The sequence below is a fragment of the Balaenoptera physalus genome (assembly GCF_965194825.1).
Source record: "Balaenoptera physalus genome assembly, chromosome: 7".
In the NCBI taxonomy this organism is placed as follows: Eukaryota; Metazoa; Chordata; class Mammalia; order Artiodactyla; family Balaenopteridae; genus Balaenoptera; species Balaenoptera physalus.
Genome location: NC_138886.1, coordinates 75176642 through 75193751, shown reverse-complemented (window position 1 = coordinate 75193751; position 17110 = coordinate 75176642). Strand labels below are relative to the sequence as shown.

General features: G+C 35.9%; 1 protein-coding gene across 9 annotated transcripts in view; it reads right to left on the bottom strand.

Moving 5' to 3' along the window:
• IFT74 (intraflagellar transport 74) overlaps window positions 1–17110 on the bottom strand; it is an 81301-nt gene that overhangs the window by 19537 nt on the left and 44654 nt on the right. For 8 of the 9 annotated variants that reach the window (XR_014266012.1, XR_014266013.1, XM_082470470.1 and 5 more), the window contains one exon: window positions 15704–15783. Coding sequence is in view for 7 of the 9 variants with exons in the window: in XM_082470470.1 (XP_082326596.1) it covers window positions 15704–15783 (80 nt within the window). In the remaining 2 variants the exon portion in view is untranslated. Of the gene's footprint in view, window positions 1–7865; window positions 8996–15703; window positions 15784–17110 lie in introns of those variants that run through there. The other variant, XM_082470471.1, reaches the window with a different exon arrangement.

Sequence of the window (17110 nt, the reverse complement as noted above, 5' to 3'; positions counted from 1 at the left end):
TACTCGTAGTAAAAAGCTGAAAGCTACAGTATAAGGATAGTAAATACCCAGAGGTCATGAATTCCCAGCCAGTGAACACTCAGAATGAATGGGAAACATTTGGTTCACTCTAAGACTTTGGATGCATTAACAACTTTACTGATCAGTTCAGATGATCAACAATGGTCTCAGAGCATACTGACGCAGCATGATTAGTTGTAAGGGGAAGGGGAGAGATGTTTTTGTTTTACTAATAACAAAGTTTGTATATGATTAAGTTTTTTTGAAAAGTACATTATAGACAGATTAAGATTAGCCCTATAATGATGTTACCATTCAGTAATTTATGGCAATAGTTTTTGGGTGGGAAACAAAGAGAAAGAATATGAGCTTGCAGCATACATGATCTGGAATATCCTCATAGGAGGCTGATATGCTCGTAAATATTATATAACATATGTGAAGTAGCAGAAAAGCTAGTATCTGCTGAATCTGCCATGGCCTAGGTTTCTAAAAAAGTCCTAGTTCCTTGTGTGGCTGTCTGAGAAGTTGTCCTCCTGGGAGACTGGTCAGGCATTAAGGGATTAAGAAGAAGGCCTGCATCTTAGGCTTTATAGGCATTTAACTACCATCTTATCTTTCTTCTTCTAAACTTAAGAGAATTTCCTACACATGCTGTTTCCAGCTCCTCATCTTGCTATTAGACCTTACGACACTGCAATGAGGCTTCTCCTCCTGACATTCCAATGAAATTGTTCACAGTAAGATTATATGACTCCTTAATTATTAAATCCAAGGGGCAGTTTCAAGTTATCTTACTCTGTAATATTTGACACTATTGATACATCCTTTCTTCTTCCAATTTTTTTCCCGCTTATGTTTTTTGTTGCTTGGGGGTTGGGCTTTTCTGGTTTTTCTTACTCTCAGATCATTCCTTCTTTGTCTTCTCTTCATAACTTTCCCTTTCTTCATTTAAATTCTGGATTCTGCTCTTCGTTGACTTCTAATGCTACATTATATCCAAGGAAATCCCACTCATTCTTGTGGTTTAAAAACTCTTAAATTTGACCTTTTTCCTAATTTTCAGATTGTTTTATCCAATTGTTTACTACATATATTCATGTGGGCACGTTTCATGACATCCTAATACACAGCATATCCATAATTAAATGCATCAGTCTTCCCCCTCAAAGTCTGTACCCCTCTGTATTGCCTATTATGTTTGAAAGCCCTTCACCATACATTTATCATCCAAGTCAGAAACCTGGGAGATTCCTCCCTCCTTCACCCCTCAAATCCATGCTCCAAGTTGCCATCAGATTGAGCTGGAAGACATATCTGGTCAATGTCTCCCAGCTATACAGCTGGCCAGCTGGATTAGTTAGGACAGAGCTCCCATATATCTTAGCAAATTCCCAAGCTTCATAAAACCTCCTCCCATATCACTGTTGCTAAAAAGAGAAGAGATCAGGGCCCTAGTGAACTCCTCTATTTTGTGATTTCTCAGTTAGTGGATTAATATCTGAGCTTCTCAAGAGAGGCAATGTACAGATGTGGGCAGTCCTAAAGTAGGGTAAAAAATAGGGCTTGTTACCAAATCTATCCTTAGATTTAATATTATAGGAGAGGACAAGATCATAGACAGGGGAAGCTAATCAGCTATCACACTGGAGGTGCAAAGCAGGCCAGAAAAAGGGTCTAATCATTGTAGAAAGATCAACAATGAAGAGACCAAAGGAGAAGGAAAAGGACATGTTCATAAAATGAGGGTTATTTTAGAGCTATCCTCAAACTCTGAGTATTTGCTGTGATCATAGTTCTACATAATTTATTTCTTCCAAATTTAGTGAGTACCTATTATGTGCCAGATACTATAATAGGTGTTGGGGATATCAAAATGAACAAGACAGTTGCCACTCTATCCTAGAAGGGTGTACAATCTGTTAGGTGAACAAAAGTAAAAAGTTACAATGCAACATAAGTACTGTAACTAAGCTATATATGAAGTACTATGATAACTAGATGGGTGAAAAGAGTTCAGGAGGCTTTTACATAGAAAGTATCATATCAGCAAGGCACTTTAACAGGTAACGGAGGAATTACAGAGATGAATAAGATATTTTCCTTCAAGAAATTTATGCTGTAGTAAGACAAGAACCCAAAAATTTCCACTATAAATTCAGGCCTCTTTCCCCTTATAAGGGGGAAAGAAGAAATGAGTACGGACTGTTACAAAAGACTTGGGATATTGCAGAAAGGACACTATTGCTTTTTGATACTCTCAGCTATAGCCAGCCAGTGGAGTAAGGGAACTAGGTTCTTCTTCCAGCACTAAAGGGCTGAGTACCACCATAACCACCTTTCTCCTCACTTGTCAGTAAGGTCATCTGACTCTTTTACCTCTTTATCATAAAATGTTCTCTTGAATCAAGGCTTACAGAGCAATCTTGGCTTTTATACTCTGAGAAGCAGTTCTGACCCTGGAGAAGGGTCTGATCACCATTTTCCAGAACAGGTAGCTACCTCAATCTTCTCTCATGATCAGTGTACAACAAGGAACATGCTAGTGACTCCCCTGGCTGCAAGGCCCCCAAGTCAGCAGACCTACTGATTTTAGAGGTGAAAAAGTAGCAGATAGCAAATAAAATTAGAGAGGAGGGGCAAAAATAAACACCAAGGTACTTTTGCTGGAAGGTAGGATTCTTTCCTTTCTAGCACTTGGGGTCCTTCTGAGGCAAGCTAAATATCCTGGTACCTTCGAGCGTTCAGTACCTTCAAGTGTTCCTTATGTGGCATAGTTTCAGTCTTGTTATCATTCTGTTCATTCTACTCTTACTCCAGTTCTTCTTCATTCCTTTTAAAGTATGATGCCAAGAAACAGGATTCCAAGCAGACTATCACTTCTCATAGTCCACATATTCATCTTTTGTTAATGCAATCTAGGATTCCAGCTGTTCTGGAGGCTCTATCACATGAATTCACACTGAGCAGTTATCTAAACCCCCTCTAACATTTTCACATATTTTAGTAAGCTACAGCACTTTCTCCTCCCCCACTCCTGCTTCAATTTTAATTAGTTTTGGAGTCCTATTAAACTTCATCTTTTTACATTCAGTCTCTCTCTCACCTACTTTTCGCACATCACTATAGCAGTAAGTGATAAACTAATATATCAAATAATGCTAAACTGGTACGCTAAAATGAGTACATCTAAGTTTAATGTTTTAAACTAACTTTTAGCTTCAAGCTTCACCCAGTTTATCAATTATACATTCAACAAAATGTTTTAAATTTTGGCAGGAAAGTTTCTTTACAGCTATGCAGACAAGGTCTGATTATTCTATCTACTAGAGACATTTAAAATATATACAATAAAAATTCTCTAAATATGTAAAAGTTAAATTATTGCCTAAAGCCTCACCATTTCTAAAGAAAATAAAAAGGACTATGAAGAAGTTTGTTTCAACAGAGTAATGTCCATAAAATCAGATGGTATAATGAGTAATCCTTGGCATGTATACTAAACACAATGTAAGTTCTTAATTATTTCCTAAAGCAGTGGTTATCAAACTTTAGCATGCGTTGGAATCATCAGGAGGGTTTGTTGAAACACAATCTGCTAAGCCCTATTCCCAAGGTTTCATGTTTAGTAGGTCTGGGGTAGAGTCCAAGAAGTTTTATTTCTAACAAGTTTCAGATGGTGCTGAAGTGCCTGGTCTGAAGATAATACCACCATACTAATGAATAGTTTAACCAATCCCTAAATTGAACAATAAGCAATGATTCATTCTTCTTCATTGTATGTATATTGAGAAACTACAAAACAGCAATGTAAAGATGCCATTTGAAACTCAGATACCAGATGATAAACTGAATATATTATCTTGTACATCCTGGGGAAAATACTTTCCAAATATGTTTTGGGAAAATCTCCAGGAAAGTTACTGAAGTTTCAGTTTATAAATTAATAGCATTACATATGGTCACCTTATCTTTGATAAAGGCGGCAAGAATATACAATGGAGAAAAGAAAGCCTCTTCAATAAGTGGTGCTGGGAAAACTGGACAGCTACATGTAAAAGAATGAAATTAGAACACTCCCTAACACCATACACAAAAATAAACTCAAAATGGATTAAAGACCTAAATGTAAGGCCAGACACCATCAAACTCTTAGAGGAAAACATAGGCAGAACACTCTATGATATAAATCACAGCAAGATCCTTTTTGACCCACCTCCTAGAGAAATGGAAATAAAAACAAAAATAAACAAATGGGACCTAATGAAACTTAAAAGCTTTTGCACAGCAAAGGAAACCATAAAGACGAGAAGACAACCCTCAGAATGGGAGAAAATATTTGCAAATGAAGCAAGGGACAAAGGATTAATCTCCAAAATTTACAAGCAGCTCATGCAGCTCAATATCAAAACAACAAACAACCCAATCCAGAAATGGGCAGAAGACCTAAATAGACATTTCTCCAAAGAAGATATACAGATTGCCAACAAACACATGAAAGATTGCTCAACATCATTAATCATTAGAGAAATGCAAATCAAAACTACAATGAGATATCATCTCACACTGGTCAGAATGGCCATCATCAAAAAATCTACAAACAATAAATGCCGGAGAGGGTGTGGAGAAAAGGGAACCCTCTTGCACTGTTGGTGGGAATGTAAATTGATACAGCCACTATGGAGAACAGTATGGAGGTTCCTTAAAAAACTAAAAATAGAACTACCATATGACCCAGCAATCCCACTACTGGGCATATACCCTGAGAAAACCATAATTCAAAAAGAGTCAGGTACACAATGTTCACTGCAGCTCTATTTACAATAGCCAGGACATGGAAGCAACCTAACTGTCCATCAACAGATGAATGGATAAAGAAGATGTGGCACATATATACAATGGAATATTACTCAGCCATAAAAAGGAACGAACCTGAGTTATTTGTAGTGAGGTGGATGGACCTAGAGTCTGTCATACAGAGTGGAGTAAGTCAGAAAGAGAAAAACAAATACCGTATGCTAACACATAGATATGGAATTAAAAAAAAATGGTCATGAAGAACCTAGGGGCAAGACGGGAATAAAGACGCAGACCTACTAGAGAATGGACTTGAGGACATGGGGAGGGGGAAGGGTAAGCTGGGACAAAGTGAGAGAGTGGTAGTGTATTTATGGACATATATACCCTACCCAATGTAAAATAGATAGCTAGTGGGAAGCAGTTGCATAGCACAGGGAGGTCAGCTCGGTGCTTTGTGACCAGCTAGAAGGGTGGGATACGGAGGGTGGGAGGGAGGGAGATGCAAGAGGGAAGAGATATGGGGATAAATGTATATGTATAACTGATTCACTTTGTTATAAAGCAGAAACTAACACACCATTGTAAAGCAATTATACTCCAATAAAAATGTTTAAAAAAAAAGGAGATTTCTAATCAGAAACAATGTAAGTGAGAAGACAGTGGAACAACATCTTTAAAGTACTGAAAGATAAAATCTGTCAACCTTGACTATACCCAGCAAAAATATCCTTTGAAAATGAAGGCAAATAGGCATTTTCAGACCTACAAAAGCTGAAAGCATTCATCACCAGCAGACCATAACTACAAGAAATGTTTAAAGTCCTTCAAGCAGAAAGAGAAAGATCCCAGATGGAAATCTGGATCTACACTAAGGACTGAAGAACAGCAGAAATGGTAACTACATGGGTAAATAGTAAGATTTTGCTCCTTATTAGTAATCTTTTAAAAATATAATTGACTGTCAAAAATAATAGCTATGTAGTTATTACCTTATAAAATATGTAAAAGGAAAATGTGTGATGACAATACCACAAAGATCAGGAAGGGAGAAGTAGAAGCATGCCATTGTCAAGGTTCTTATACTATACATAATGAGGTATAATATAACATGAAGGTAGACTGTGATACGTTAAAGATATACACAATATCCTAAAGCAACCACTAAAATAACAAAACAAAGAATTATAACTGAAAGACCAATAAAGAAGATAAAATAGAATCATTAAAAATAATTAATCCAAGTCAGGCAAAGAAGAATGAATAAATAAATTGTGGTTTATCTTCACAGTGGAATACTACTCAGCAATGAACAGGAGCAAACTGGTGACACATGCAATTATATGGATAAATCTTAAAATAATTATGCTGAGTGAAGGACCAGAGAAAATTGTGTACATAGTTATGATTCTGTTTATATAAAATTCTAGAAAATGTAAATTAATCAACAGTGACAGAAACCAGATCATCGGTTACTTGGGGAGGCAGGTAGGAGTGGGAGGGAGAGGCTGCAAAAGCATATTAGGAGATTTTGGGGACCGTTGGGTATGTTTACTCTCTTGATTGTGGTGATGGTTTCACAGGTGGATGCATATGTCAAAACTTATCAAATTATGTACTTTAAATATGTGCACTTTATTGTATGTCAATTAAACCTTTGTAAAGCTGTTTAAAAAAAACTAAAAATAAATAAATAAATAAATAGCATTAATAATAACAGCCAATAACTAAAATTTATGTGCAATTTTTAAATTGCATGCTATTCTAAGTCACACACACACACACACACACACACACACACACACACACACACACACACGCTCCATTCATCTAGTCCTCACAGTAACCCTAAAAGGAAGGTAGGTACTGTTATTATCCCCACGTTAAAGATGAGGAAACTAAGGTACAGAAAGGTCAAGTAGCACGTCTGAGATCAGCCAGTAAAACAGCACAGCCCAGATTTGAATCCTGGCATTCGGGTTGCAGAACCCGTGCTCTAAAACAAAACTATTCTGTCTTTATAAATTCTATTTTACCTGACATAATCAGAGAATAAAAGCTTCTAACCTGGGCCTTGGAACTATGAGTAGGAAGAAGTATCCTACAGACAAACCAAAGAAAAGGGTTGTATTTTATGTTTTTACTACTCTTGAAAGCAGCATATAAATTATAGAGTAAATTGCAATGAATGCATTTGAAGTTTAGGACAGTAATCCAATGATCCTGTAGCATTTTATGCATACTTCTATTATGATACATATTTATCACACTGTAGCTGTTAGATATTTAGATGTCTGTGATATGCTGTATTAATAACCACATGATATTCTGTGGTTTTATCAATGCCATTTTATCAAAGATTTTATCAATCTTTGGGAAGATACTGTACTCTAAAACTGAAGGAATAATTTGTAGTGAGCAATAATGCCCAAAAATCCTTCTTGGTGAGAACTGTGACTGTACTTTGTTAACTGTGTTCCTTAAGCCTTGTCTGAGCATGCAGATGTCCAGAAAATTAGCTCCACCTCGTGGATCATGGTAGTACTACAAATTCAGGCCTTTGAGAACAGTGAACCGTCAGAGAAGTAACTAGCACTGGTGAGGAAGCACTTTCACATACTGCTGCTGGATGTATAAACTGGTACAACCATTTCTGGAAAGAAATTTTCAAAAATAATCAGAATTGTATACATAAGTAACTTTCTATTCAAAATTTTACTTCTAGAAATTTAGCCTATAGAAATATACAAATTAACAAACATGTATGTATCAAGGTTATTTACTGCAGCATTGTTCTTGGTAGTGAAAAATTAGAAACAACCTAATGTCAATGTGGATACAGCTAATACTATTTAACAAGAATATCAACATGACTATAGCTAATAGTTTTCGTAAGTACTTAAATATATGCCAGGGACCATTCTTAGTCTGGCTTTAAAGCCCTGACATTGGCTACTATGCTATACTTCTTAGAATGAAGTATATACATCCTCATATGGAAGAATGTTCATTATATACAGTTAAAAGAGAAGACTCAGCTCAGAAGAACTGTATCACTCAATTAAATATATATACATTAAATATATATATATATATATGCCATGTATAGAAAAAAGTCTAAAAGGCTATACATATCAAACTGTAAACAATGATTACCTCTGAAGAATGGGATGAGTATGAGGAGAAAGGAGATGATTTTTACTTTATACACTTTTGTATTGCTTGAATTTTCCACATTAAGTACACACCAGATTTGTATATAAAAAGTACACAATTAAAAAAATAAGTTAATTGGAGTCTTTAAAATAACTTTAACTACTTTAAGGAAAATTTTTAAAAAGTAGGAAGGGGTAACCTCCTAGATGCTGACTGATAATTTGCACAGTTAATGACAATACACAAGAATGGTCATTTGAGGCAACACACACACACACACACACACACACACACACACACACACACGCACACACCCCCATAAAATGAAGTACATTCAAGGTGATTAAAACTCTTCAGAAATTCTGGGTATCTTAACAATATAAACCAAAATTCCCTTAAGAATGTTTTATCCATGGCTTAAACACAGTCACTTTTCTAACAGAGCATCCCTGGCTCTTCCTTGAAAGATAACAAAAATTTACAAGTTTGAATTTTTCCAGGGCTTACAACCTAACTTGGGGTGAAAAACAATATGGTATTTAATATTGTCAAGTGGAAAAATTCTCAATTTATAGCTTCCTAACTGGTGGCAGCTCTGGCAATACCGGCAGGGCACCTGGTCTGTGTACAGAAAATCTAATAGTGTGTTGGGTTTTGGGTCAGTCTGACTGAAAGGGGTTATGTTGCATTTTTGACTGTCCAAAGCTTCCAAGCAATTATACTAGTTTTCCATTGAAATTTACCATCAAAGTACAAAAGTCAGTTTGTGAGATCAGAGAAAAGATAGAACAATGACGATAACAGAGCCTGAAGAATATACAGTGGACAAAAGACAGCCTCTTAAATAAGTGGTGCTGGGAAAACTGGACAGCTACATGTAAAAGAATGAAATTAGAACACTCCCTAACACCATACACAAAAATAAACTCAAAATGGATTAAAGACCTAAATGTAAGGCCAGATACCATAAAACTCTTAGAGGAAAACATAGGCAGAACACTCTATGACATAAATCACAGCAAGATCCTTTTTGACCCACCTCCTAGAGAAATGGAAATAAAAACAAAAATAAACAAATGGGACCTAATGAAACTTAAAAGCTTTTGCACAGCAAAGGAAACCATAAACAAGACAAAAAGACAACCCTCAGAATGGGAGAAAATATTTGCAAATGAAGCAAGGGACAAAGGATTAATCTCCAAAATTTACAAGCAGCTCATGCAGCTCAATATCAAAACAACAAACAACCCAATCCAAAAATGGGCAGAAGACCTAAACAGACATTTCTCCAAAGAAGATATACAGATTGCCAACAAACACATGAAAGATTGCTCAACATCATTAATCATTAGAGAAATGCAAATCAAAACTACAATGAGATATCATCTCACACCAGTCAGAATGGCCATCATCAAAAAATCTACAAACAATAAATGCTGGAGAGGGTGTGGAGAAAAGGGAACCCTCTTACACTGTTGGTGGGAATGTAAATTGATACAGCCACTATGGAGAACAGTATGGAGGTTCCTTAAAAAACTAAAAACAGAACTACCATATGACCCAGGAATATCACTACTGGGCATATACCCTGAGAAAACCATAATTCAAAAAGAGTCATGTACCAAAATGTTCACTGCAGCTCTATTTACAATAGCCAGGACATGGAAGCAACCTAAGTGTCCGTCGACAGATGAATGGATAAAGAAGATGTGGCACATATATACAATGGAATATTACTCAGCCATAAACAGAAATGAACCTGAGTTATTTGTAGTGAGGTGGATGGACCTAGAGACTGTCATACAGAGTGAAGTAAGTCAGAAAGAGAAAAACAAATACCGTATGCTAATAACACATATATGTGGAATCTAAAAAAAAAAAGAAAATGGTCAGAATAATCTAGGGGCAAGACGGGAATAAAGATGCAGACCTACAAGAGAATGGACTTGAGGATATGGGGAGGGGGAAGGGTAAGCTGGGACAAAGTGAGAGAGTGGCATGGACATATATACACTACCAAACGTAAAATAGATAGCTAGTGAGAAGCAGCCGCATAGCACAGGGAGATCAGCTCAGTGTTTTGTGACCACCTAGAGGGGTGGGATAGGGAGGGTGGGAGGGAGGGAGACGCAAGAGGGAAGAGATATGGGGACATATGTATATGTATAACTGATTCACTTTGTTATAAAGCAGAAACTGACACACCATTGTAAAGCAATTATACTCTAATAAAGATGTTTAAAAAAAAAAAAAAGAAATTCTGGGTAAGTTTATAACTGGTAATTTTTTGACAAAGATGGTAGGTTGAACATGCACATCTAACCCTAACCTGCCCTACCCCCCAAACTCCACTAAAATTATAGTAAAAAGAATTTTTAAAGGTCAAACTCCCAGCAATGAGGAAAATAGGAGAGGAAACAATAGTAATAAAATTTTGGAAGCTGGAAGCAGATGGACAAATGGTAACTAATTTAGCAGACCTGAGAAAGTCTAAACCTAAGCTGCACTGGGTAAAGCTGAGAATTAACCAAATTTCAAAAGGCTCCGGAGTTCTGCATAGACAATCACTTATTTTGTGTTCCTACACCATGAAAGGTTTTGTCGTGTCTTAAAATAGTAACACTGCTCTTTTTAGAATTTAACGGAATATAGTGAAGAGTACAGTAGAGGCCTGAGTTAAGTGGACCAATAAACACCATTTACTTTGAGGGACCTTCAACATGAAATATACAAAAATTAATTTGTGGTGAGAATAAATTTTCTTAGTCAACAATTACCTTATCAAAAACTAATTACTCAACTATATGTTAGAAGTAAATCTTTAGGTAAAAGAATAATAAAAATAATATCTTATGTTGAATGAGAATATAGGCTACTATTATCTTGTTGCCTTCACCTAGAGCTACAACGCCTTTTCCATTACTTTCCCTTTCTCATACAGAAGGAGCATTTTAAAAAGCAACAATTAAGTAAATATTTAATGGTTGGCACTTCAGCTGAGAAAGGAGAAATCAGGATGGATTCCAGGAGAAATCAGGCTTTTCTGAAAAGTAGCATGGCATCTGCCAATAGTGCTCTGCTTTAATAATGATGCAGACTGTAGCCGAAATCTGACCATATAACAACTTTCAATAGAGCTATTTCTCACTGCTTCTAGTTAGCAAAAATAGTAACAATTCCTTTCCTGCTAAAATATAGGATAGTACACATATTTAAACCTAAATATTTTTAGAACCCATATAACAAAATTACCTGATCCAGCAATAAAGTAAAACTACTGTAGGGGTGAAGTCTAACAAATACGTAACATAATAGGATTAAATCCCCCAGCAGTTTAAAAAAGTAAAGACATCTTATTATAATAAAAATTCTCTGTTATGAGATTATTTCACCTTTAAAAATTACTTACAAAGACTAAATAAAGATTTGAGAGCAAAGAAGCCCATCTAGAATTGGTCAAAAGTGTAAGTGTATTATGAGGATTTTTTCTGCATTATCCAGATTGTCACAGAAACTGATAATCTAGGAATAATGAAGATTTTTGTAGAATAGCCAAATAACTGTTAATTGATTTTATCTAGTTAACTTTGAGACAATGTAACTTTTAGCAAATTATAACTTTAAGGACTTAAAAAGTGCAAAAATATGATGAACTTGAAGAAGCTGTTGGATTACAGGACCACCATTAATATCTAGCAGAGAACATAACTGTACCTAAACCAATATCAAAGGATGCCTTTAAATTTAGAATGAATTATACAAACCTTTTAAAAGTTTATTTGAAAACTGAAGGGTTGGAGCAAGTGCTAACAAAGTCAGACATGTACAAACACATTTATGGTTTAAATGTTATGTTAACCAGAACCCCTACAAGGCAAAAGGTGGCCTAGCTGGATTACACACAGGTGCCATAAATGGAAGAAACCAGGTAACATCTAAGAAATTAATAAAATGGGCCAGAAGGAATAAAGCTGGGGGCAGAGATAAGTATGGACCAGAAAGTCAAAATAACTTGATAATCCTCCACATCTTAAGGAGCAGATTATCCACAATCTTGAGTCAACGGACTGCTGAGAATGCAGATGTAGATAAGAATCCACCTCTTTACTGGAAATCATAAATCGAAGGTAGGAATCCTCTAAAAAGTAATAAAACTGTTGCTAACTAATCAAGCTCTCTCTGTAGATAAGAGTGCATTTGTATATCTTAAGAACTAGAGGGTCCAAAGAAGTGACTAGAGCCCAACTCTCACCTTTAATTCATTCTACAAATCTTTCCCTTCTAAAATACAGGACTGGGAATTCCCTGGCTGTCCAGCTGTTAGGACTCCATGCTCTCACTGCTGAGAGCCTGGGTTCAGTCCCTGGATGGGGAACTAAAATCCCACAAGCTGCACGGTGCAGCCAAAAAAAATAATAATTATTAAAAAAATATATAAATAAAATACAGGACTGTTTAATTCATTCCACAAAGACTTATTGAATGTTTATTTTCCCAGGCAGTGTTGATGAAAGAGGTTACCAAAGTGAACAAGACACAGTCCCTGCCCTGGAGGATGTATAGCCTAAGGGAAAAGACAAACACCTAAGTAGAAAGTGGTAAAGTAAAGTGGTCAATACATTTACGCCGTGTGTTCTGATAACGAAGGGGATCACTCACTTAGCCCAGCCCAGAAATAGGTCAGGGAGAGAAGTTAGGGTTACTATGTTGGATATGAAAGGATACCTGAGCTAGATCTTAAAAAATGAGAAGTTAGTCAAGTAAGTAACAGGGAAAAGAACATTCAAGAAAAGGGAACAAATAATAGGAGCAAAGGATTGAGCATGAAACAATCCTTTGATGTATGATAAAGAGGGTGAGGTGTGAGGTACCACTGGTAGATTATTATTATTATTATTCTTAGAATGTAAGGATAGAGATGCTGAGGGGTAGGAGAGGAGGCTGACAATGTACAGGCCAGATTATGGAGGGACTAGAATGCCATACAGAGATTCTTAAACTTTACCTTGTAGGTCATGGGGAACCACTGTTAAGTGGAGAATGATACAGAATCACATTTCACATAAGTCACTCTGGCAACACTGTGGTGGATGAATCTGAGAGGGAGCAAGATTGGACGTCGGGGGACCAGTTAGTAGACTACTGAAATAGTTCAGGAAAGAAATAATGAGGTCCTGAACTAACAAGTGACCTTCTAATAAAAACCCCTGTGCTGCTGAACCAATAATCCAGGATGATCAAAGTGTAGTAGAAGAACAAAAAACTAATGCATTGATATATATGTGAACATACAATACATAATATTTATATATCACATATATTTTTATATGTACATATATATATGCTTTTTTGCTACTATTACATTACATTATAGATTGTGTCTTTCTACATTAATCAAAAAGGACAGGGAATTCCCTGGTGGTCCAGTGGTTAGGGCTCCTCACTTCCACTGCAGGAGGAACTGATTCGATCCCTGGTTGGGGAACTGAGAGCCCGCAAGCTGTGCTGTGGCCAGAAAAAAAGAAAAAAAAAAAAAAAAGGACAAAGAATTTACGAAAACAGGGCTTCCCTGGTGGCGCAGTGGTTGAGAATCTGCCTGCCAATGCAGGGGACACGGGTTCGAGCCCTGGTCTGGGAGGATCCCACGTGCCGCGGAGCAACTGGCCCCGTGAGCCACAATTACTGAGCCTGCGCATCTGGAGCCTGTGCTCCACAACAAGAGAGGCCGCGATAACGAGAGGCCCGCGCACCGCGATGAAGAGTGGCCCCTGCTTGCCGCAACTAGAGAAAGCCCTCGCACAGAAACGAAGACCCAACACAGCCATAAATAAATAAATAAATAAATAAATAAAATAAACCCAAAGTTAAAAAAAAAAAAAGTGGAAAAAAAAAAAAGAATTTACGAAAACAAAAAGGAAAAGGGAAGCTACAATTCAAAGCATTCTATTTATCATAGAACTAGCAATTAATAATAAATTGTTACCCCCAAATGAGTTATTTTACAGGAAAAATAAATAGAATTCTGCTAGAAATTTAAATTTAGAAGGAGGAATATTATTTAAACTGTATCCCATAAAGCATCTGAAATCAAGAACATTATCAGATTTCTCAGAATAATTTATTAACAAAGAAAATCTATATACTAGATCTACATAAATTAAAAGCAATAAAATAATTTAATAAAGAAAACAACATGACCTTAGTAACAATTTATTGTGAACCTACCTTGCCATGTGTACCATTTACTATTCGTAAATCTTAGTGAGGTAGGACCACTATATTCATTTTGCAGATGAGAAAATGAAAGCTCAGATAAGTTTACTTACCTAATAACCAGGACTTAAAGTTTGTCTAATTTTAGATGTCTTGTTTACATGTAGCCACATGTAAATAAGACTGTAAGCATTTCACAAGAATATTTTTATTTCACAAATACAGCACTTCATATCAGAAAGCCAAGATTAGGTTAGGGCAATAGAACTAACACTTTGGGGTCAAAGAGAACTTGGTTTATATCTAGACTTTACCCCTTACTAGCTGTGAGAATTTGAGTTAACTTCTCTGAGTTTCAACAAGCATAAAAGAGGTCAGAAGCCTTCAAAGTGTTCCTGCAAAGATCACAAAGTAACCAGTCCAGGTAAGTAATCAATTAATAGTAGCTAATGCTATTATTCATAAATCAATAAAATGTATAAATAAAAGTAATACACTGCATTAAAATTGAAATAAAAAATTAATTTAGGAAAAGAACACCCTTTTCCCCTGCTATGAATGTTTCTTTAGCCATAATAGGCATATTATTTACAACAGAATATCTAACTCATAAGAATATATTGTCATCTCTTGATAATTCAATAGCATATTAACTGGTTTGCAGTTAATCTGTGATTAAAGTGCCATAGTAACCCAGCTTTTCCTCCCTTGTTAGAGACAAGTTGGTTAGGAACCTATGATGCCCAAACTCTTCCCTCAACCACACATACACTGTAGCTCCCAAATCCCCACCCCAGCATTTCCACCGCAAGTGCTCTGGTCCCTGCCTTGGCTCTTCAAATCCCACTGCTGGGGAAAGCTGAGAGAGGACTGGAATAATCAGTACTTGCCACCACATTAGTGGGTCCCCTAGCGAATAATTCTTCCTGCATTTTTTGTGATATTTGTGACTTGATCCTCACTTCCCTGTAACTCTACCACTTACCCCAGTTAATAGCTGACAATACTGAAGAAGTATAACTTAGAAATCTGTGAGCAACTTTAAACCATTTTACTTGATTAAAAAAAAAATTTCTTGCTGTATAGCCCAGGGAACTCTACTTCACTTCGCTGTACAGTAGAAACTAACACAACATTGTAAAACAACTATATCCCAATTAACAAAAAAATTTCTTTGCAAAACAAAATAAACTCTTGCCATTATATAACCATTTTAAGTTATATAAGTTTTTAGTTGGCTTAAATAATTCAATACTAACTATAATATTTAGTTACTATTAAAATATTTAGTTACTATTAAAATTCAATACTAACTATAATATTTAAAATATTACTTAAATGATTCAATACTTACTATAATATTTAGTTACTACTACTAAATATTTTAATAGTTTAGTATTTTAATAGTTAAACTTAGTGATATCACAAAGAATTAAATAATAAACCCCAGGTAAACAGTCCCTGAGGCCCAAGTTAATACTGTATAAATACTGCTATGTATCTATATTATACATCATAAAAATATTTTAAAAATTACCTTGGTGTTCTTCTAAATCCATGTCAAGTTGTCTAATTTCTTCATTAAGCTGATTTATTTTTTCTTTTATATCTGTTAACCTGTTGAAAATATTATTTAATGAATTTATGGCAGACAATTTAGATATTCAGTAAAAACATTTAGTGATGATGTTACGAAATCTTAAATCTTTTCGAATCTGCAGAAACAATATCAATAAATAGTATGCTTTATTCTGAGGACAATACTATAAATTTTGAGAGAAAAATCTTTTTTCATGATTCGTATTTAGAGTACAAGTGTGTTCTGAGAATGTTGGCTTGCCTGACTTCAACAGTAGACCCTTCCCCAGCCTTCTTTTGAGCTTTACTTGTGATATTAAGAAAATAAAAAATCTTTAGCAACCTTCTTTTTGTAGGTTTATATAAACTAAACTAAGTTAGCAAGTTTGTCTGAAAAGTTAGAAAATAAGAGAAAATTTACCATTGAGAGAAGATTATATGGGTTAAAATTTTAACAAAAGCAGTTGTACTTACTACAAAGCTATAGTAATCAAGACAGTATGATACTGGAATAAGGACAGACATATCCTTTTAAGGACAGACAATGGAATAGAATTGTGAGCCTAGGAATAAGACCCTGTATCTATATACAATTGATTTTTTTTTAAATTTTTATTTATTTATTTATGGCTGTGTTGGGTCTTCGTTTCTGTGCGAGGGCTTTCTCTAGTTGTGGCAAGTGGGGGCCACTCTTCATTGCAGTGTGCGGGCCTCTCACTATCACGGCCTCTCTTGTTGTGGAGCACAGGCTCCAGACGCGCAGGCTCAGTAATTGTGGCTCATGGGCCCAGCTGTTCTGCAGCACGTGGGATCTTCCCAGACCAGGGCTCAAACCCGTGTCCTCTGCATTGGCAGGCAGATTCTCAACCACTGTGCCACCAGGGAAGCCCCTACAATTGATTTTTGACAAAGGTGCCAAAACAATTAAACAGAGAAAGAACATTAAATAATATTTGTTGAAAGAATATTTCAACAAATGGTGCTGGGATAACTGGATATGCACAAGCAAAGAATAAAACTGGACTCCTACCTCATACCATACACAAAAGTTAACTAAAAGTGGGTCATAGATCTAAACATAAGAACTAAACTATAAAACACTTAAATAAAAAAACATAAGCATAAATCTTCATGAAATTGAACTAGGCATTGGTTTCTTACATATGACACCAAAAGCACAAACGACAAAAGAAAAAAATAAATAAACCAGATATAATCAAAATTTAAAACTACTGGGACCTGGTGGCACAGTGGTTAAGAATCCGCCTGCCAATGCAGAGGATACAGGTTCGACCCCTGGTATGGGAAGATCCCACATGCCGCAGAACAAATAAGCCTGTGCACCACAACTACTGAAGCCTGCACG